This window comes from Lissotriton vulgaris, chromosome 2_2, assembly GCF_964263255.1.
Source record: "Lissotriton vulgaris chromosome 2_2, aLisVul1.2, whole genome shotgun sequence".
NCBI lineage: Eukaryota > Metazoa > Chordata > Amphibia > Caudata > Salamandridae > Lissotriton > Lissotriton vulgaris.
The window spans coordinates 326,372,782-326,395,915 of record NC_141688.1 but is presented as its reverse complement, the minus strand read 5'-3'; the positions used below and the strand labels follow the sequence as shown (position 1 = coordinate 326,395,915).

General features: G+C 45.4%; 1 protein-coding gene across 1 annotated transcript in view; it reads right to left on the bottom strand.

The window, feature by feature from the left end:
- The window catches only part of ARFGAP2 (ARF GTPase activating protein 2), a 182,600-nt gene that overhangs the window by 44,386 nt on the left and 115,080 nt on the right, over window positions 1–23,134 (bottom strand). The window contains exons 12-13 of the mRNA XM_086959722.1: window positions 21,808–21,948; window positions 1,565–1,691 (exon numbers count right to left, since the gene is read on the bottom strand). Of these exons, the coding sequence (XP_086815848.1) occupies window positions 1,565–1,691; window positions 21,808–21,948 (268 nt within the window). The remainder of the gene's footprint in view (window positions 1–1,564; window positions 1,692–21,807; window positions 21,949–23,134) is intronic.

Here is a 23,134-nt window from a genome sequence, read left to right as displayed (position 1 = left end):
CCGTGATTAACCTAACCACAAACCTTGCCCCCTGCAACCAATCTAATTACCTGCAAGCAGGGTGGCTCCAGACACTCCCTGGCTCCGTTGGAAAGATTTGGGTCAAACACCCATTTTGACCTTTGCAAGCGGCCTCCCCAGAGCCTCTGGTGGTGTAGTTTTGGCACTTACCTGACCCCTGGCTCTCGCTGACTTGACTACAGAGACTAGGATTGTGAGGTTAATACTTACCTGTTTAACCTGCACTATTGTTTCCCCCATAGGATAACATTGGACAGTTTTAAAAAGTTTCAAGTGTCGATTTTTTAAGTGAAAAGCATTTTTAATTAAAAATTTCCTTACCTTATTACGAAGACCTTGGTCTTTAAATAAAATAAAAAGAATATTTTACTAAAATTGGCGTGGATCTCCTTCTTGAGTCGTGTTTCCATTATCGATCATGTGTGTGCAATAAATGTCTTACACTCCTCTGTGTTAGGCCTAAGGTTGCTCGCCCACACTACAACTAATAGAGCACTTTGGCTTTTGCATGGAGCCCTGTACACTTTTAGGGAAACTATGGACACGGCATTACCACCCAGTGGCAATATCATATACAGAGCCAGCTTCCTACAGCAGTAGTGGGTCCCAAGGGGACAAACTGGGCAGACACGCTGGAGAGAACACTATTGTGGGCTCCTGCCCGGCAGCAGGCTAGAGGGAGCCGGAAGCACACCGAATATTTGCAGCTTGGCCTCCTCGAAGGCCTACCTCTGCTGTCAGGATCGTAGACAGCCAATCAAATTCTGGGAGTGTTGGTACCAGTTTAGAAATGGTTTCCACGGCCTGAGACAACAATGGGGTTGGACCGACACTGAGAAGACCTTGAGCCTTCTCTTCAGAGTGGTGAAATGGGGTCCAATGTTGCTATTCTTTGTTGTGCTTGGGCTTAGAAGTACCACAAGATAGAGTGTGACATTGAGAGGTTCAAGTGAGATCTCAAAACCAGGGCTGTGCTTGCAACTTCGATGGAACAGGACTTACAATGAAGGCAGGGACGGCATTTTGGTTTCAGCAATATACAACTTCACCTCACGGACTTGGATCCTGTCTGAGTGCATGAGGGCACATATTGCACGACGTAAGAGGCATGACCCTGACATTGTCAGCAAGGACCCACGTGCAGGTCCAGTTGAGGCATGGCTTGAAACCTATGTGTGTGTGTGTGTGTAGGCACATTGTTCGTTCCACAACATACCTTTTTGAAAACTTTGAGAAGTGGCCAGAAAACTGTCAAATATAGGTGCAGAGCTCCGGATCCAAGAATGATGGCTCAGAAAGAAAGATACGTCTGTCAGTATGCAGGGGTGAAGCTCTTATGCGGCTCTATTCAGTCACTTCCAAAGTGGTATAAAGTAATCGCAGAGCTGCACAGCACCACCTACAAGCATGAGGGCAATTTTCTGATCCAATCTGGTGCTTCAGGAGCATTCAAAGGTTAATAATCTGTGATTAGAAGTATCTATCAGAAGATGCGGATGTGCAGATGACGAAAAATCATCTGTGCTTCGTCTTCTCTACTCACCTCTGCATCTGACTCCCGTCCAAAGAACATGTCTGAAGAAATGGCTTTGGCACTTGCAAACTTCTGACGAGCTTCATTGGACTCTACCACAGAAGCACTGCTCTCCAACTTCCGTCGGCTGGTGGGTCTGGAAATATACAGAGGAAAATGTATGAAACCATTGCAAGAGGACAAGCGACTTAAATGGCCAGGAGAAATTAATCACAAGGGGAAGTGACAAATAAAGAAGAATTGAAGAGAAGAGCTTGATATACCAGTCATCTTATCAGGCCATCTGACTCAAATGCCACTAACGAAGGCTTCTAATCTTTCCTATTAAAATCACCACCTTTAAGTCAACTTACTACATAAAAATATGAATTTAAAGTCCTCATTTACCAGCTTTAGCATTGCAGAGTCTTCTTTAATCCAATATTATCCTGAATTAAGAAACAATGATCTCACATATTCAAAAAGAAGCTCTACCAGACTGATGAATTATTCATGAAATACGCTTCTATTTAGGAGCGCAATTAGACTATCTTCCGCAGGACTATTTAAAGCCAGTTCACATTATCTTCAATGGTCAAACTGTTAAGTAAATAATTAACAGTTCCGGCACATTCAATAGTATATTAATATACATTTTGTAAGCCTTGACAGCAGATTCTAACATCAATATGAATTCAAAAGGGATACTACTGTAGATCTATTTGTCGAAAAGATCTGTTTCTAACACACAAAAATTATTCATTTCAGCCACAGATAAAGCACTGATTTTGAGATGAGTTTTGAAACAAACAACTTATTTCTATCCTGGGGTGTAAATTCAGGATCAGAGGTCAAACAAGAACAAGATTAAATACATCCTAAAATAAAACTATTGATTACAAATTAAAATCTTTCTTCTTCACAGGTGAAAAGTAACAAGCAAACAAAAAGATCAGAATCTCACACTGTTTGCCAGATTCAACTTTGAATTTATGCTCAACGAAAACAAATTAATGAAAAATAAAGTCAAACAAAAGTGCCAAACCTAATGTGAATTGTTTGAGCCACTTATCATCAGTAACGATGACTGAGTAGAAGATAATTCAACTTTTCACTACAATCTTCCCCGCTTACAAAGGATGTCACATCCTTTTGGGTTCTTTTTTTTTTTCTCTTTTCCATACATTGGGGAAGATAAATTATTTAAATTGTGAAATGTTACTTAGCACTTTGCATTGTGTTTATCAGTTACGATGGATTTAAACTTCAACCTGTTACGAAAATGAATGAGGATTCCTAATCTTTTGGATCATTGGGTGATTTTCAGTCACCGATATCACCTCAGTTGGTATGGAGGATTAATGAACACGTACACAAAATGGGCAATGATGTAAGGAATGTTGCAAACAGGAACTATTCAACAAGTTTTAAACAACCCATGTGTCAATATTTAGTATGGGCAAATTTTGTGGATCTGCGAATTCGCGCGAAATCGCAAAAAAATCAGCGAATTTGCAGATTTTCCACAAACTCACTGATTTTTTTGTGATTTGCCCTCTACTCAACTGAGTACTTTCTACTGGCTAATCAGTAAGTGCTACCTCGTTGGGTAAATGTATAGTGCTTTTCCTCACTGCAGCTGCGTAAAGGGCCAGAAGATTTGTCTCCACTGACCATGTGTGCCTGTAACTTTGCCACCACGCCAAAAGGCGCTGAGGTCCCTGGAGTGAGCTGTCCATCATAGTTGGGAAAGGGTGGAAAGACGTTTGATAACGCTAGTGTGTGGTGCGGGGCCAAAGGGCGGGGCTTCTATGTGTGTCAACATGTCTCTTGTGTATAAAGGGTCAGAGAGCGAGCAGGGCAGCAGGTGAGGAGAAAGCAGGCTCCTGGTCACAGGAACTACACGGGGATTGCGCTTGAGAAACTCATGGTGTCAAAGACCTCCCTCGAGTATTACAGCTAATTTTCGACGGCAGATATCGGGTTAAAGCACACTTGCCCGGCCTCGACCGTGTTCACTATTGTTTTGGGTTGATTAAAACATTACTGAATTTGAACTTCAACTCGGGCACTTGCTTTATTTATATCTGTAAGTGCTTCCTGTTGAGGTTTAATTTTTGGACCACAGGAAGCACTTACAGAGTTAAGGCAGGTGCCCGAGTTGAAGCTAACTTTGTAACCATTTTAGAATGGCGCCGGCAAACTGACAGTTTGAGTTGCTTACTTGCAAGTTGCAACTATTCTCTGACCCTGCCTCGGGCACCCGGCTGTTTAGGCCGGGTCAAGACATAGTGGGGGATACCTTTGGCCGCGTCTTGTCCATCACGCACAACTGAATAATAGTCACATGGAGAGGTTTAAAGTAAGCCTTTGCACCAGTTCCCACAATGCATGAGAATAAGAGATCAAAATACAGGTGGTTGTTGTGGTATAGAGGGAAAGGCTCTTCGAAGAGAAGACCTTATTTCACACAGCCTCAATCCTTTGCAACTCCCTGCCTCTAGTAGGGAAACCAAATCCAGCAAGAGAGCCTCGGCTCGAACTTTTCACTGGACCAAATTCAAAAACAGAGTTAGATGTTTGAACCAATCATTTCACAAAATCCACATATCAGTGTCCAAGACCCACAATGCAAAACCTTGTGCACCAGTGTCTGAACTTTTCACTGCATTAAATCCAGCCACACAGGGAAAGGTCTATGCTCTTGAATGCACAAACTCCATTAATAGGTCCAGGTCCGAGCCTTTCGCTGCACCGTATTGAGGCACAGAGACCAGGGTATAAAAAAAAGGCGGCACTGGTAAAGCGTCTCCTCAAATCAAATCTAGTGACAAGGGTCAAGGTCCAGACACATCAGAGCTTCTGAATGCACCAAACCCAGACTCTCATCACAACAAGAATGCCAGGTAGGTAGCATCCAACTGCACCAACCAGGCCAAAGTACCACAATAAATATAGCCAAACACGTTAATGTTTAAGCTTGTAAGTGCACACAACTTAGGTGCTTAGACTTCTTGATTACAGTAATTATAACAATATTATCAACAATTAGTACTCTTTTGTAAGAGGTTACACACTGTATTCTTTTTAAGCGCAAGTTATTACTCAAGTTGATGGGACCCATTTTATCAACCTCAGAAGAATGAGCGGCTAAGTGAACCCGGTTGTGACTGGAACCTCGGTTTTCCCAGTTCATACATGGATCTCAAGGTGGGTGCATTAGTGCCCTGAGCTACGTTACTGGTTTTATGAGCTCTCTACCTACACCAAATCCGGCAACACAGACGTCAGCATGAAAAGTTACATTGTTGTTCAAGGAAAAACTAAATGTAACTTCAGAGGAAAAAACAAAGTCTATTTTAAACCCCGAGCAAAATGTAATTTTATCCTGGCAGGCCTTCAGCACACACTTCGGCTGCACCCTCCCGTCACACCTTGACCGCCAACCCTCTGACCCCCTCGGTGAATCACTTCCCTTGGGGGCCTGGAATAAATTACGCCCACCTTCGGTCCACTGAGAGCACCATCTCCGCCCCTCGGTAGCCCCATAACAGACTGGCGGCCTCTGGTGACTCAGGCCCTTTCCCGCCCTCTCAGTGCCCAAACAGGGGCACTGAGAGGGCAGGAGAGGGCCAGAGTCACCATAGCTCCCCACCCCCCCTTCCGTCGTATTGTTTACTCTCCAAGCTTCATCGTCTCTTGTTGGTAAACCCTTCTGCCCCGGCTTGAAGGGACCGCTACTGAGGCAATCATAACTTTGGCTATAAGTTGACAGATTTTTACAGATTTTTCGTATGAATACCGATTGAAAATAAAACCTGTAATTGCAAGAACGTATTTTTTAAAGCGCAATATACAGATTGGAGGTCAGTTTCAGGGCTTCTCCACGCAGTCAGGCATGACCGCCAATCTGATAGCATGATGACCACACCGCAGGGAAAAATTATTTAGGCTATTTACCTAATTTTGATTTCTAAGCGCCGCTGCTATTCCTGTTAGGGGTGTCCTAGAGGTATTAAACCTTAAAGCGATTACCCAAAAAGCAAGATACTGGATCCATGCACAGGAATGAATCAAAAAGTCCTGGAGTGCCTGCCAGAAACTGGGATGATTTTGCGTGAGCCCAGCGTAAAAGGAAAAAGTGGTCCATGCCCGGGGGCTACGAGCAGGATCACTCGCCTGTTCTGTTCTCGTGAGTACGAGGGATGAATAAATGTGAGAAGTTGAAGATCTCGGGTTTCTTGCTGGACACCGGGGCTGTGCTACGCCTCAAATATTTGCAGGTGAATGTTTTGGCACCACCCAGAGGCCAAAAGCCAGAACGACTGCTTGATGACAATTCTTAAATGTTTGATGCATTGAAAACAAGAAACGCCATGCTTTCTCCCCCCAAAGTGTTCACTGGCATCACCACGACTAATATTAATTATTTTGCCAGCCGCCTTCAAGAAAAGAAGAGTTTGCATGTATTCGAGCACGTACAGTGAAGGGTATCGCCTCGCCCATTTTCTATACTGTCTTTCAAAAATCGCCATTATGCCAGTTGTAAAATGTCAGCTTTACTCCGAGCACCTTTGTGTAAGTGGCAATTCAGGTTGGAATGAAGACAAGCATGGGCAGTCATGGGACGGACAGAAGATGTGCACGCGGAGACTGCCGTTAATGGCTGTGGAAAAAAAAGTCCCTAGTGTAACACGCCGCCAGTAAAGCATCCAATCCCCGCGTGCACATCTTTTGTTCTGTTTATCTCCCCTTATGCACGCTGCAATCGTATCGATTCCAAAAGGCCTCTGCATGGCAGAGCAGCGCATGCGCTGCTCTCTCCAGGTCGAGACCTAAAAATAGGAAGCAAAGAGCTCAGACCCAGGGGGAAATCATGAATGACTACTTGCATATCTGACAAAACCGGGATTACAGATTCTTGGCCCCCAAAGAAGCCAACATGTCTGGGGTGTCAGACAATATGAATTCCCCACCCCTGTGTAGAATTAGCAAAATTATTGGGAGATCTACCGACGCTGTGCGCGCTATTGAGGCACAACCTTATTTTAACTAGAAGTTTTTAAAAAGTAGACTTACAAAGGTGGAAAGGATATCTTGATCTTCTGTATAGAAATACTGAGGGTGGAAATGGGACTAGCAACAATACGTTTCCGGATTTTCTCTAATAGTTCCATATTTTTAATATCTTTTTAAAACCCCAAGATCCATTTCGAAAATAACCTAATATGAATTAGACTTCAAACACTGTGGTGAATTATTTGTTCACAAAATCATTTTCTGTTCAAGTTCTTAAAGGAATATGCCACTTACCAGTATGCATCTGTTCTTGGCATGTAGGGATGCTGACATTCATATCTGTGCATAGATCGCCGCCTAGTGTTGGGTCCGGATGATTGCACATTGTTGTCCTGGAAGAGTCTTCGAAGTATCACGAGATAGGTGGCTCCTCTCTCGGACTACAGTGCGCATGGGCATCCTCTCCATACTCAGATTGTTTTTCACCATTGTGGCAGAGATGGAGTATGGTACAGTAAGAGATGTCCATGCAAGAAAGTAAGAATGAATGCTAAAGCTGCGACAGGCACCGGGGAGGAGGGTGGGTGATATGAATGTCAGCAGCCCTACATGCCAAGAACAGATGCATACTGGTAAGTAGCATATTCCGTTCGAGGCATGTGGGCTGCTGAATTCATATCTGTGCATAGAATGTATAGCAGTCTCTCCCTTAGCGGTGGCAACCTGTGCCAGCTGCAGCAGTCTAAAACAGAGTTTTTAGAACAGCCTGTCCTACAGCTGCTTGCTGTTTGGAGTGTACATCTACACAGTAATGTTTGGTAAATGCATGTATGGTTGTCCATGTGGCTGCTCTACATATTTCTTCTAGAGGAATGTTTCCTAGGAAAGCCATGGATGCCCCTAACTTGCTTGTTGAATGCGCTCTTGGGGGAACTGTTAATGTGCGTTTAGCTTTCTGATAACAAATCTGTATGCACTTAACAATCCATCTGGCTACACCTGATTTGGAAATGGGGTTGCCTTTGTGCTGTGGTGAAAAGGCAACAAACAGTTGCTTAGTTTTCCTGAAATGTTTTGTCCTGTCTATATAGTACAGGAGAGCTCTCTTAACGTCTAGTGTGTGTAAAGCTCTTTCTGCCACTGAATCTGGATTCGGGAAGAACACTGGCAGTGCTATTGTTTGATTGATGTGAAACTAGAATACCACCTTTGGCATAAATTTAGGGTTTGTACGTAGCACTACCCTATTTGCATGAATTTGGATGAATGGCTTCTGAATAGTTAGGGCTTGCAGCTCACTAACTCTTCTAAGTGGTGTAATCGCCACTAAAAAAGCCACTTTCCACGTTAGGAATTGTATTTCACACGAGTGTAGAGGTTCGAAAGCTGGTCTCATCAGTCTGGTTAGAACCACGTTCAGGTTCCAGACAGGTGAAGGTGGGTGTCTTGGAGGAATCACTTGTTTGAGTCCCTCCATGAAAGCTTCTGAAGAGTGAAAGGTGCAGCCTGTTCAGAAGATAAGCTGCCACCGCAGCTAAATGTATACGTATGGAACTGTAGGCTAGATTGCATCTGTGTAAATGTAACAGATAACATATGATGTTTTGAGTTGATGCATCTAGCTGATTTAAGTCATTATTATTACAATAGATGACAAATCGTTTCCACTTTGCCGCATAGCATGCTCTGGTCGTAGGTCCTTTTTGCCTCCTTGATAATATTCATACAGTCAGGATGCAAGTTCAGGTAACCAAACTCTATGACTTCAGGAGCCAGATCGCAAGGTTCAACTGTTGCGGATCTGGGTGCTGAATGTCTCCATGGCTCTGCGTTAAAAGACTGTGTGTTAATCGCAGCCTTTGATGAGGCACCACGGAAAGTTCTAGGAACGTGGTGTACCACGGTTGTGTCGCCCACGTTGGAGCAACTAGGATGAGTGTCATCGAGTGTTAACGCAGTTTGCGTGCCACTAGTGGTATGAGCGGGGCTGGGGGAAAAGCGTACGCAAACCTGCCTGACCAGTTCATCCATATCGCAATGCCCTGAGACTGCGGATGTTGAAACCTGGCGGCAAAGCTTTGGCATTTTGTGTTTTCCCTTGTGGCGAACAGGTCTATCTCTGGGTGACCCCACTGCTGGAAGTATGGTTGTAGCACTGAGGGATGTATCTCCCACTCGTGCATCTGGAGGCTGTGTCTGCTGAGCAGATCCGCCATCTGGTTGTCCCTGCCCGGGAGGTGTTCCGCCATGAGGAAGATGTTCCTCTGAATGGCCCACTTCCACATGCTTTGCGCTAGATGTGACAACTGTGGAGAGTGTGTCCCTCCCTGCTTCTGTATGTAGTACATAGCAGTCATGTTGTCCGTCCGGATCAACACGACTTTGTTACACAAATGTACCTTGAACGCCTTCATTGCCATGAAGATTGCCATCAGTTCCAGCAGGTTGATATGCATCTTCCTTTGCTGTGTCCTCCATAGCCCCTGCACTGTGTAATGGAGGACATGCGCTCCCCAGCCCTGGAGAGATGCGTCCGCCGTCAGCACTATTTGTGGTACAGGCTCTTGGAACTGTCGTCCCCTGCAAAGGTTTTGTGGGTTCCACCAATGCAGAGAGTTGTACGCATGTCACCAACACTAGGTCTTTCAACTGTCCTTGAGCCTGGTTCCACTGCCGTGCTAAGCACTCCTGAAGCGGACGCATGTGTAGTCTCGCGTGAGGGACTATGAAGATGCAGGAGGCCATCATGCCTATCAATTGCATAAACACCCGTGCTGTGAGCGAGTGTTGGGGTCTGAATTTCTGAATCAGTAATTGAATGCTGTTGATTCTTGCCGAGTTTGGCTGTGCCCTTGCTACCAGAGTGTCTATCGTTGCTCCCAGGTACTGTCGTACATGGGCGGGTTGAAGATGAGACTTTGGGTAATTTAATGAGAATCCGGGGCTGTGTAGGAGGTGAATAGTGCGGGACATGTGGCTGGCACATTGCTGGGCTGACTTTGCTTGGATAAGCCAGTCGTCCAGATAGGGGTAGACGTGAATATGGTTTCTCCGTAGGTGCGCAGCTACTGTCGCTAGGCACTTGGTAAACACACTGGGGGCTGTTGTCACCCCGAAAGGCAGGACCTTGAACTGGTAGTGCTGATTCTGTATGGTAAACCTGAAATATTTCCTGTGTGCTGGATGTATCGGTATGTGGAAATATACGTCTTTTAGATCTAGTGTTGCGAGGAAATCTCCCTGACTGAGCAATGGTAGAACCTGCTGTAAAGTGAGCATGTGAAAATGTTCTGACAAGAGGTATTGGTTTTGGGGCCTGAGGTCCAGTATTGGCCTGAGAGACCCGTCCTTTTTGGGGATTAAGAAGTACAGCGAGTATACCCCTGTACCCTGTTTCTGTATAGGTACGAGTTCTATGGCCCCTTTTTGCAGCATGCTGATGACTTCTTGTTGTAATAAGTGTATGTGCTCTGCGGACATAGGACGGTCTCTTGGGGGTATTTTGGGTGGAGTGGAGGTTAGCTCTAGACAATAGCCGTACTGAATAAGTTGTCTCACCCACCTGTCTGTGGTAATGCTCTCCCAGACTGGCAGGAGCTGTTGTAATCGTCCCCCGACCGGTGTTACATGGTCTGGGGGCAGTGACAAGGTGTCACTGTTTAGTATTGGCGGAGGATCTGGTGTTGTTATTCCCTCGTCCTCTGCCCTTGCTGCTGTTGCCACAGTATCCACCTCTATTGTTTTTATTATAGGTGGTCTGCGTGCTCCCTTTATTGTATGGAGTCTGCTAGGATGCCTGGCCTCGTACAGCTCCTCTGTTACCGGAGCGACGAAAGGAGCCTCCTCTGAATTGTTGTGACTGCAAGGCCCCCATAGACTTGGCTGTCTCTGTGTCTTTTTTAATTTTCTCTAAGATTGTGTCCACATCTGGACCAAATAAAAAAAATCAGGGTTCACAGGCTGATTTATTAATGTGGTTTGAATCTCTGGTTTGAACCCCGAGATACGCAACCAAGCATGTCTCCTGAGCATGACACTTGTGTTGATGGCCCTGGCTGCGGTGTCTGCTGCGTCTAGCGCACACTTAATGGATGCGTTGGATATGAGTTTCCCCTCCTGTATCAGTGTTTCTGCTCCCTCCTTGTAGACATCAGGCAAATGTTGTAGCAGTTGCTCTAGTGTGTCATAATGAGCCCTATCGTATCTGGCTAATAGGGCTTGTGTATTAGAAATTCTCCATATATTAGCTGCTTGAGCAGCCACCCTTTTCCCAGAAGCTTCTAATATCTTAGACTCCTAGTCTGGAAGAGGAGCATCACCAGTGGTTTGTGAGTTGGCACGCTTACGAGCATTTGATACCACCAAAGGGTCCAATGGCAGCTGTCCCTTAATATATGTAGGGTCCACAGGCGCCGGTCTGTATTTTCTTTCAATTCTGGGGTTAACAACCCTTGCTCTTGTGGTTTCCTGAAAATGTCTCCTGCGTGTTTAAGGACACCTTTCAACATTGGCAATGTCTTGACTGATTTCTCTGAAGTGGAGAAAGTGTCGAATAGGAAGTCCTCTTCAACTGGGTCAGCATGCATTTCCACATCATGATTGTGTGCTGCCCTTTCTATTAATGCGTTAAACGCAGCTGCATCCTCTGTTGGCGAAGTCTTGACAGGATAAGAAGGAGTGTCAGGAATAGTCTGTGACTCCCCCGGGTCAACAGGGTCTGTCCAGGCTTGAGTCTGGTCATCCTGATCCGTGTCCACAGGGTAATTAAATTCTTCATTGTAGTCATACCCCATATCCTCATTAGTGCGTGTGGGTGAGTATGCAGAAGTGTCCTGGCCATGGTACTTTACAGTCTCAAAAAGGGCAGGTGATGTGGAAGAATCCCTTTTCTTTTTGAGTGGAATTTTATATGTTTCAAGAGGATTTTCTGACCTGATCTTCCTCTGATAAATAGTAAGTCTGCCAGAGTCGGAGTCGATATGTAGCTTCGACTGCTCATCATAGGAGGGCTCTTGGTACACAATGTCCTCTTCTAGAGAATGAGTCCTTTTCCCCATCGACACCTTCTTGGTCGTTTCGATCCCCGTTTTCGGATCGAACGCCTTAGGCCGTGCAGTCGGGGGCAGTCTGAATTTTATCGGTGGCATAGTTTTTGTAGACAGACTGACCTTCTTCGGGCCGGCGTCGTGATTGGTCCGACCGACTTGGTCTTTTTGCCAATATGTTTTTGGCCTTGCGTCTACTTATGCGCCTGTTGCGTTGGAGTCACGCTCTTCTGCCTGGACTCGACGTGCTCCTTCGAGCCGCTCTTGGACTTCGGCTCGAGGCCTTTAACGAACCGTGGCCTGTCGACTCGTTGCTTCGGATCAAGAAGCTTCCGAGACTTGAGTCCCTTATTTGTGTCGCTGTCCGTCGACCTCGTCGGTTCGACGTGCTTGACTTTAGTCATGGACTTCAGCGTACCGATCTTCGGTTCGACAGCCCTGATTTGTGACCCCGCAGGGTCGTCGACACTTTCCTTCTTCGTCGAATCCGATGGATTCGAACTCTTCGATCCGAGGACTGTCTCCAGCAGTTTCGGTTTTGTTTTCGACTCCATGGCTTTCGGTTTAGATTTAACTAGTGACTGGTAATGTTCGACCAATGGCTCGTGTGATATATTCTTAGCCGGGCCGAGACGCGGGGCTATAGAATGTTCGTCATGATCTTGCCTAAGGCCTTCTGCCGATGCCTCGACTTGAGCCCTTTGAAGTCTTTCAGTGTCTGTTCCGGGCACCCGTACTCACTGTTGGGCCTGGTTCATCGCTCAAGTCATCATCGACAGCTCCGATGGCTGATGCGTTGTCCCTTACCTCGACGACGTTTTCATCCTCTACGTTTTCTTCGTCGTCTTCATAACAGTTGGAGTCATGCTCCGAACCGGGATCCGACTGCTGTTCTGGATCCTCAGTCTCGACGACCTCATCGTCTTCTTCATCGAAGATATTCACCGGGTTGGGCGCTGGCTTCGTCATCGTCTGCCTCGCTGCGCGTCGAAGTCTAAGCGTCTTCTTCGACCTGAATTGAGCACAAGCTAGACAGTTGGCCTCATTGTGCTCCGGAGATAGGCACTTGTTGCACACCGGGTGTACATCGATGTGTGGGTACTTAGAATTACAAAGGGGGCATCGTTTGAACGGGCTCCGTTCCATCGACGATCGGGCCTCTGGTATCGAAAGGGCCACGCGGCTCTCTTCGACGTCCTGCTCGAAATGAACTGGAACAAAGTACTCGGCACCGATCGAAATAACAATACAGACGACCCCGAAGGCCTTTAGAAAAGTTTCCGAACTTGAGTAAAGAAAGTACATCCGAACTCAATGGCGGAAAAAAACAATCTGAGGATTGAGAGGATGCCCATGCGCACTGTAGTCCGGGGGAGGAGCCACCTATCTTGTGATACTTCGAAGACTCTTCCAAGACAACAATGTGCAATCGTCCGGACCAAACACTAGGCGGCGATCTATGCACAGATATGAATTCAGCAGCCCACATGCCTTGAACATATACCTATAGAAGAAATTAGGTCTCTAATTAATTTGATAATGATTAGGGTATAGTTTAACATTTTAATACACAAAAAATGCTTTAACTATGTATACATTAAAAGATGTTACTTTAATTGTTCATTTGTAAGAATGGAAGACATGCAATTTTACTTATAATACAACCTCAGTCGTGAAGTTAAAAGATTCTATATAAAGGCAAAGTTTGGAACTTGTTGTACAGGAGAAAAATGCAACCAGACTGTCAATTTTGTAGAGCTGATAATGAAGTTTTGAATTATGTTTTTGTTCTGGGCTACTGCCTTATTAAAACCATTTTTATGACCTACTTTTGTAGAGTATAATATCCAGCCTCATTCTTTAGTTTTAAGTTCTTTATCAAAAGTCATAGAACATTTGTTATCAAGTTCATACATTTTTTTTAATTCAATTCCTTTTTAATTGAAATTATATGTTTCATTGTAATTTTATGAATATGTAATATTTCTCAGGAAATGTTACAAAATTAATAATACTCAAGCCGTCTGTTGAGGAGTAGGTGCTTGCTGCACTTCAGAGAGGTGTCTAAGCACTACGCCACATTACTACAATTGTCGCCCTCAGAAGCGATGCTCAGCCTCTGTCCTTTCTGCTCCTAAACTTACAGAAGGTAAACGCCTTGCGTGCTTTCTTCTATTTGCCTTTTTTTTTTTTTACATGTGGCACACCAGAGCTCCGAGAGAACACCTCGGGCGGCATCTCGTCCTTTACTTGGTGCCGACAATTTGTTACTCATACTCTCCTTTCTGGTCCTTGCAATCACCCAATGACGGGGCCCCTTACCTCAACTGGTCCTGGTGTACCACCCACAGTGTGGCAAAGGGAGGAGGCAGGGAAAGAAAGCATTTCACTGTGGGAAAGAGGAGGGGCCAACAGTTGATGGCAGGGGTTCGAGGTTATCGCACTGATAGGGACAGAGGGCACATGCAGTGCAGGGCAGAGGAAGGAGTGACGGTTCTCTGTAGAAGAGGGGTTTTATGGTAGAGGAAACCTTGAAAATGAGGGCTAGAGGGACCAATGCCTACAAGAGGTCAACGGGGATGAACCTTCACTGCAGGGGTACTGTGGGCCAGAAGAGCCAACGCCTGCTAAAAGTGCAGATAGACAAACTTTTCACTACAGGGCCGAGTAGGAAATTATCAGGGTAACTGTTCAACGCAGGATGAGAGAGGTAAAAAGCAAAGTTCTGAAAGAAGAGTTCACTTTCACAATCAGAACCAATGAGCGAATGCAAGGGAGAGATGAGGCCAGAGTAACCCTTTACTGCAGGAGGAGAGTTGGGATAGAACCGCATTGTAGGCTTCACATTTCCTGCCAACGCTCTTCATACACAGCTTCTAATGTGGTCCGCATCTTTACTATGCACGCTGAAGCCTCAATGAAATAAAATGTGCCAGAGAGGGGAGCTTTTGGGATTTATCCAGGAGTTAGAAAAAGCTGAGGACAGAACAGTACTTTATGCACATTGTAGAAAAAAAGGGATAGAACCCATTTTAGTCCCCTCCCACTTCATGCCCCAGCAAATGTCACAAAAATACTGCAGAGTAGGGCCATTACTGGCATCGTGGTACACCTCATTCTATTCCATAGACTGTGCAAATTCCCAAGAGAAAAGGAAAATGCTACTTACCAGTATGCATCTGTTCTTGCCAAGTAGAGCAGCAGATTCGTACACTTTTGCAATAGATCGCCACCTGGTGTTGGGCTCGGATGATTGCATGTTGTTGTCTTCTTGGAAGAAGTCTTTGTAGTCACGAGATAGGTGACTCCTCCCTTGGACAATACTGCGCATGGTCATTGACTCCATCCTCAGATTGTTTTTCGCCATGATGGGAAATGATGGAGTTAGTAGAAGTAAAGAGAAAGGATGTCCATGCGTGTGCATCTAAGTAAGATGAGTACTGGAACGGATACAAGTCCCGGGGAGGCGGGAGGGCGTGTACGAATCTGCAGCTCTACATGCCAAGAACAGATGCATACTGGTAAGTAGCATTTTCCGTTCGAGGCTTACGAGCTGCAGATCGTACACTTTTGCAACGATTGTGCAGCAGTGTCTCCCCTAGCGGTGGTCGCTTGAATCTGTTGCAGTATTCTGAAACACTGTTCTAAGGACAGCTTGGCCTATTGCAGCTTGCTACTTGGCTTGCACATCAACACAATAGTCTTTAGTGAAGGTGTGTATTGTAGACCACGTTGCTGCCTTGCATATGTCCTCTAGTGGTATATTTCCTAAGAAAGCCATAGAGGCTCCTAGTTTGCGAGTGGAGTGCGCACTAGGAGGAACTGTTAGCGTACGTTTAGCTTTTTGATAGCATATTTGTATACACTTTACAATCCATCTGGCAATTTCCCCCTTAGAGATGGGGTTGCCTTTGTGTGGGGGAGAGAAAGATACACATAGTTGTTTTGTCTTTCTGAAGGATTTAGTCCTGTCTGTTTAGTATAACATGGCTCTCCTAACATCTAAGGTGTGTAAAGCCCTTTCTGCAACACTGTCCGGGTTTTGGAAAAACACAGGTAGCTCTACTGATTGGTTAAGGTGAAAAGGAGTAATATCTTTTGGCAGGAATTTTGGATTAGGCCTAAGAACCACTTTGTTAGGATGTATCTGAAAAAATGGTTCTTGTATTGTGAATGCTTGTATTTCACTAACTCTTCTGAGAGAGGTGATGGCAACAAGGAAAGCAGTTTTCCATGTTAGGAATTGCAATTCACACTTGTGTAAAGGCTCAAAAGTGGGTCCCATAAGTCTTGTAAGGACCACGTTTAGGTTCTATACTGGAGCAGGTGGTAACCTAGGTGGGATTATTAGTTTTAATCCTTCCATATATGCTTTGATTGCAGGTCCTCTAAAGAGAGATAGAGGTTGTCTATTCTGTAAATAGGCTGCAATTGCTGCCAGATGCAGGCGTATGGAAGAATAAGCCACATTGGACCTTTGTAGGTGCAGAAGGTAGCAGATGATATTTTGGATGGAAACATCCAGTGGATCAATGTGATTGTTGTTACAGTATATTGCAAATCTTTTCCACTTAGAGGCATAACATGCTCTGGTAGTGGGTCTTCTAGCTTCTTTAATTATGTTCATACAGTCTGGTGGTAGGTTTAATTAACCAAACTCTAAGACTTCAGGAGCCAGATCACCAAATTCAGTCGGCTTGGTTCTGGGTGTCTTATTTCTCCATGGTTCTGTGTTATCAGGGAGGGTGTGAGCCGTAATTTTTGATGTGGAACCAGTGAGAGATCTAGTAGTGTGGTGTACCACGGCTGAAGTGCCCATGTGGGAGCTACTAGTATTAGTTTGAGAGACTGTTGTCCGAGTTTTCGCACTACTAGTGGAATGAGAGAGAGGTGGAAAAGCGTACGCAAATCTGCCTGACCAGTTCATCCATATCGCATTCCCCTCCGACCGTGGGTGTGGAAACCTGAAGGCAAAGGTTGGGCATTTTACATTTTAGTGGGTGGCAAACAGATCTATCTGTGGATGCCCCCACATTTGGAAAAATGGTTGAAGAACTTGTGGATGTATCTCCAATTCGTGAATTTGTTGTGACTGTCGACTCAACAGATCTGCTATCTGATTGTGAATTCCTGGAAGGTGTTCTACTGTCAGGTGTATGTTTTGAGGAATGGCCCATCTCCAAATGTTCTGTGCAAGCTGGAGCAGTTGCAGAGAGTGTGTCCCCCTGTTTTTTTTATGTAATACATGGCTGTCATATCGTCCGTTGGGATTTAGACAGCTTTGGTTTGTACTTTACTTGAAACGTTTTGAGTGCTAGGAAAATTGCTAGCAGCTCTAGATGGTTGATATGGAACTGTTTTTGTTGGTTGTTCCATTGGCTTTGTGTGGTATATTGTAAGAGATGGGCTCCCCATCCTGTGAGGGATGTGTCTGTCGTGAGCACTATCTGTGGAACAGATTCTAGGAACGGCCGTCACTTTGTCAAGTTTTGGTGCTCCACCATTGCAGAGAGCGATGCGTACGGCTGTCTACCAACACCAGGTCTATTAGTTGACCTTGAGCCTGATTCCACTGCTGTGCTAGACATTCTTGTAATGGGCGCATTTGCAGTCTTGCATGTGGAACTATGAAGATGCAAGACGCCATCATGCCTATCAGTCTCATGAACACTGGCTTGGAGAGACTGCTGGTGTTGAAAAATGGAGACTAAGGTCTGAATGCTTTGTATCCTAGCTGGACTGGGATACGCTAGAGCTGTAGATGTGTCTATGGTAGCTCCTAGGTACTGATGAACGTGCGAAGGCTCTAGGTGCAACTTGGTGTAGTTTATTGTAAACCCTAAGTCGTGCAATGTCTGAATTGTTTGTTTTGTGTGTTGGACACACTGGTTGAACGATTTTGCTTTTATGAGCCAATCATCGAGGTAAGGGAAGACCTGTATCTGTTGTCTTCTGAGATGTGCTGCTACTACTGCTAAGCACTTTGTGAACACTCGTGGTGCTGTTGTGACCCCGAATGGAAGGACTTTGAACTGATAGTGCTGTCCTTGTATGACAAACCTTAGATACTTCCTGTGAGCAGGATGCATAGGAACATGAAAGTAGGCATCCTTTAGGTCTAGTGTTGAAAGAAAATCTCCCTGTTGTAGTAGTGGGAGTACTTGTTGTAGAGTGATCATCTGAAAATGATCTGTTTGTATGTAATGGGTGAGGGGCCCGAGGTCGAATATTGGTCTTAGTGTCCCGTCCTTCTTTGGAATTAGGAAGTACAGAGAGTAAACTCCTGTTCCCCGTTCCTCTAAAGGAACTACTTGAATAGCATCCTTTTGTAGAAGTGCTAGAACTTCCTGTTGAAGCAGAGTCATATGTTCTGTGGACATTGGACGCTGCTTGGGTGGTATGTTTGGGGGGATTGCTGTGAGTTCTAGGCAGTAGCCATGTTAGATGATCTGTTTTACCCACCTGTCTGTTGTGATGGAGTTCCAGACAGGTAGGAACTGTGATAATCTGCCCCCCACAGGAGTGGAATGCTGTAGGGAAAGCAGAGGGAAGTCACTGTTTGGGAGTGGTAGAGGAGCGGTTGTTGTTATTACCTCTACCTCTTCCCTTGTTATTATTGCCTCTGTATCCTCCTCTAAAGTAGCCTTTGTTAGAGGAGGTCTGTGTGTGCGTTTTAAAAGATGATGTTGTATCTGTGCTGGTTTACTTGGAGCCGCCTCTACAAAAGGAGCGGCGAAAAGAAATTCTAGTCTTTGTGGATTGTAATGCACCCATAGACTTAACTGTGTCAGTCTTTTTTCATCTTTTCTAGTGTGTGGTCTACTTCCGGCACGAACAATTGGTTCTGATTGAAGGGCTGGTTCAAGATGGTAGTCTGTACCTCTGGCTTGAAACCTGAAATGCGTAACCACGCATGTCGTCTGAGTATAACACTAGTATTGACTGCTCTGGATGCTGTGTCAGCTACATCTAGTGCACATTTAATTGAGGCATTGGGTATTAATTTGCCTTCTTGTAAGAGCTCTGCTGCCTGATCTTTGTATTGATCTGGGAGGTGCTCCATTAGTGTTTCTAATTGGTCGTAGTGAGCCCTGTCATAGCGTGAGAGTAGGGCTTGTGTATTTGCTCTGCGCCATATGTTTGTTGACTGCGCAGCAATCCGTTTCCCTGATGCATCAATAACTTTAGATTCTTTATCAGGCTGAGGCGTGTCACCAGAAGTCTGGGAATTGACTCTTTTCCGTGCATTAGACACCACCAAAGAGTCTAGTGGCAGATGTCCCTTAATATAGACTGGATCAGATGGTGCTGGTCTATACTTCTTTTCTATTCTTGGATTTAACACCCTACATCGTACCGGGTCTTTAAATATTTCTGGAGCATGTTTAATGACTCCTTTGATCACGGGTAGTATTTGCGTAGACCTTTGTGACTGCTCAAATGTATCCAGTAAAAAAGTCCTCATCAATGGCATCAGAGTGCATTGAGACCCCGTGGTAAAGTGCAGCTCTATTTAATAGATGATCAAACCCAATACTATCTTCTGGAGGGGAAGGTTTTGTTGGGTGGTACAGAGGATCAGGAATGTCAGGCACATTGTGTGGTGGGAAACCATATATGTTGTCATCTTTAGGATATTCTGGAGAGACATCTTCAGAGATTTGAAAACCTGTCTCTTCCCTCGACAGTAGGTCCTGACCAGTTGCTGTTGTACCAGCTGTGCCGCCGGGAGACCCCATTGTGGGTAGCTGTGCGCCTTATAAATGCAATTACAAATCTAAAGGGTATGCATGTGGCTCTGGTACGTCATTCCCCCACCTAGATCATACTCTTCGTCAGTGTGGTGTGATGATGCAGGAGATTGAACAGGAGAAACTGTAGGTTCAATGTAAGGAGGGATAGGAGAGAAAGAAGGAGAGGAAGGGTGCCTTGGAGAAGTTGCACAATCCTTCTTCTTGGCAGGAACCACATGTAGAAGTGGTGTGTCTGCTGGTCTCTTCTTGTAAGGAATTGCTTCCACATGTCCAGTTTTTGGATTGATATGGACTTTTCTTTGTTTAGGATCTGGTCTAAACAGTTCTTCCTCCTCTACAATCTTCTTCGGCGTCGATTTTTTCGGTGCCGATAGAGGTTGTTTTGTGTTTTTTGCTGTAGGAGGCGTTATCGAGTCCTGTGGCAAATTTTTCGGTGCCGAAGGTGGTTTCGGGTTGGTAGGCTTGCTAGAGGGTTTAGGTGTCTCTGTATCAGGCCTTGGAGTCTTTGGTACAGAGGTTGGAGATTTTGGAGTGGAGACAGGTCTCGTTGGCCCTGCGGCGCCGGACTCTGGCTTTGCATCTTTATTTTTGGAAACGGAAGGTTTCGGAGTCGAAGCTTTCGGATCCGGTACGGTCTTCGGCACCGTGCATCTTTTGGTTTCGGTGCCGAAGGATCTTTGTCTTTGGGCACCGAAGGGCGTTTTGGCTTCGGTGTCGAAGAGTCCTTAGGTGTCGAAGGATGTATGTGCTTCGGTGCCAATGGAGGAGGTGGAATTGGCACATGTGGTTTCGTCGGTGCCGAGGCACCGGAAGGCATAGTCTTTTTCCTCGGAGCCGAGCCCGAAGGCGGGGCGTCCGAAGGGATATTTCGGTCTCGACTGGGCCCCATGGGCGGAGTGCTGACCATTGCCTTTGGTAGTGTATGTTGTGCAGGGGCAAGAGTACCCACGGCTTGTTTAGATGGAATTGAGTCGTCCGAGTCCTCTGCCCCGATATGATCTGGAGATCAGGCAAGTCTTCCTCGGCGACGAGTAAAGCCTCGTCCTCGGAGATGTCTTCGAGTGGATCCTCGTCCTCAGAGACGTCCTCTTCGACGATCTCCTCCTCGAAGATGGCCTCCGGTGCTGGCGCTGATCTCATCATCGACGTGCCCTCCGATCCCGAATGGTCTTCTTCGATCGGAAGGATGCACAAGCTGTGCAGGTTGACTCGTCGTGTTCCGGTGATAGACCGCGGTTGCAGACCTCGTGATGGTCGCTATGAGGGAATTTTGCTCGACATACCGGGCATCTCTTGAATGGAGTTCTGTCCATGAGGCGTAGGCCGTACGGCGCCGATAGGCCCAACGGCCCGCGTCGACGCACCGGAATGTAGCTGGTGATGTTGAAAAGTCTATTCGATGTCGAAAATCTTTCATCCGAACCCAGTGGCGGAAAAAAACAATCTGAGGATGGAGTCGATGACCATGCGCAGTATTGTCCAAGGGAGGAGTCACCTATCTCGTGACTACAAAGACGTCTTCCAAGAAGACAACAACCTGCAATCATCCGAGCTCAACACCAGGTGGCGATCTATTGCAAAAGTGTACGATCTGCAGCTCATATGCCTCGAACATAGGTATTTGGGGCGCACTGTACCTCTTTGAGCTGTTAACAAGTACAGAATAGCTCAAATTCAAAATGGTGTCTTTGGCACAAACACTGACAGAACTGCATCAATCTAAGGTGTTTACTTTTAAACTTCATTTTTCAATCTCACAGTCAAATCTCAGCTTCACTCGTACTCACCACCGAGCTTGTGTGCTGAAAGGCAGATCTGACAATGCAAGGAGTTGCAGTAAGCCTCCACATACATGACTGGCGAGTAAAACAATCTCCAGGTACATATTTTTGTTAGTGTTCACAATCACAAGTGGAATGATCAGCAGGAGACTGCCAGAGCCAACGACGTGGATTCTGTTCACTGGTGCAGTGGACAGACATGAAGACAATACATGAAACAAGAGGATTCCTAAGCTTTTGTTTTGCAAAAGAAGAGACTGAGGCTGTCTTGTTTCGAGTGGGCTGAGAAAGCCTCATGAATCCGGATGTAGACCTCAACATGACCAGCCAGAGCTCAAGTCAACCAACGTGGTCTTGCTTTCCCCTCTTCCTTAAGCATAAGGAAGGATATTCTTAGTGTCGCTGGATAACACCACAAACATACAACTTCAGCAGTCTTTTGAAGCGTAAATGGTGAGATTATAGCACATTCACCGACTACTATTTGAGGTGCAAGGTTTTAGAGGAAGCATGCATAAGACCTCATTCAATCTCCACGTTTTCAACAAACACTGGGGAGAATTTGAAGAAATTTTTTTTTTTTTAAAACTAACAAATCACACATGCTCATCAGACACTCCCAATTGACGATTCCCTTGTCATACTTTGTCTGACAACTCCCCCCAACTACTTACCGGTCTCTTACTGGCTGAATACTGGAGATGGTGACTTCTGTATCCTTCTCCTCCCCTTTCTCCACGGCCCCCCATGAGGAGCTTTCATTGTCCCAACGAGACCCGAATCCATCTCCCAGTGAGAACGGGTTATCCTTGTACCTGTTGGGAAACAGTAACATTACTACTGATCAGCATTTTCATCAAGAGTCAGTGATAGTGAGCGGAGGTTTCAGTGAGAGTTAATCCCCAGAGCAAGATGCAAACAGTCATACCAGTGTGATGGAGATGGTGATGCCAGTGCAGGGAGCGAAAGAAGTACATAACCAGAGATCGATCCCATAAGAGTGAAAGTAAGCAGCAAGTAAGTATGAGCTTTAAATAGAAAGTATGAAAGTGAGCAAGAGGGAAAATAAAAATAAATAAAAAAGTGTAAGACAACAATGAGAAAGACATCAAAAAACAAAACTGGCATAGACTAGAGCTGGAGAGAGAATGGGAGGAAGAAAAATAAACTGATACACAGGACCACTTAAACGGTGAAGCTCCAGTGTGATGGGGAGCACTAGTCCACGTGAGAGAGAGAACAAAATACTTCCCTTCAATAATACTCTTTTGATGCACACCAAAGGAAAGTGCCTTTTTGTATGACACCCTCCCCAAATTTTGGACTGATGCTGCAGGTTTTTCAACTCTGTAGAGCACTGGGCCCTGCTATCCAGGCCCCCTAGAGCATGTGCTCGGACCCCTCAAAAGTGTATGTTTAATGGTTTAATCACCGACTGGCATGGTTAGCTTATTTATAAAACCCTAGTATATTAAACGCCGGGTACCCAGGGCTAGAAAGTTAAGCGCCACCAGTGGACTGCAGCAGTTGTTGTGCCACCACTGTTTAGACAAAGTGACAACATGGCTCTAAGTCTGCGATTGCAGCCTAGTCAGGCAGCTTCTGAGCTGCCAACTAAACACAGAAAATACCCCTTTTGCCAGGTCGAAACCTTCCTTTTTAATATCAGTAAATCACCCCACTGGCTAACATGGAGTTTCACTAACCAACGCGAGTAGCTGCACGCGATATAAATGCAAATAACAAAGCTACAGCAGCTACTTCTTGCCCAATTTTATGGCCACATCGAGCAGGTCACAAAAATCACATAAAGAACTGGGTCTAGGAGCATTCCAGAATGTGTTGCCGCCACCAATGTTGCTTGAAGAACACATTCTGCACATGCTTGGACTCAAAAACAAATCTACGACTGAAATTAGTGAATAGTATTTTCAAAACTACTGCATGGTCCACGCGTAAAGATTTCTCAACGGCTCATTTTTCTATACATTTCATGTTCTC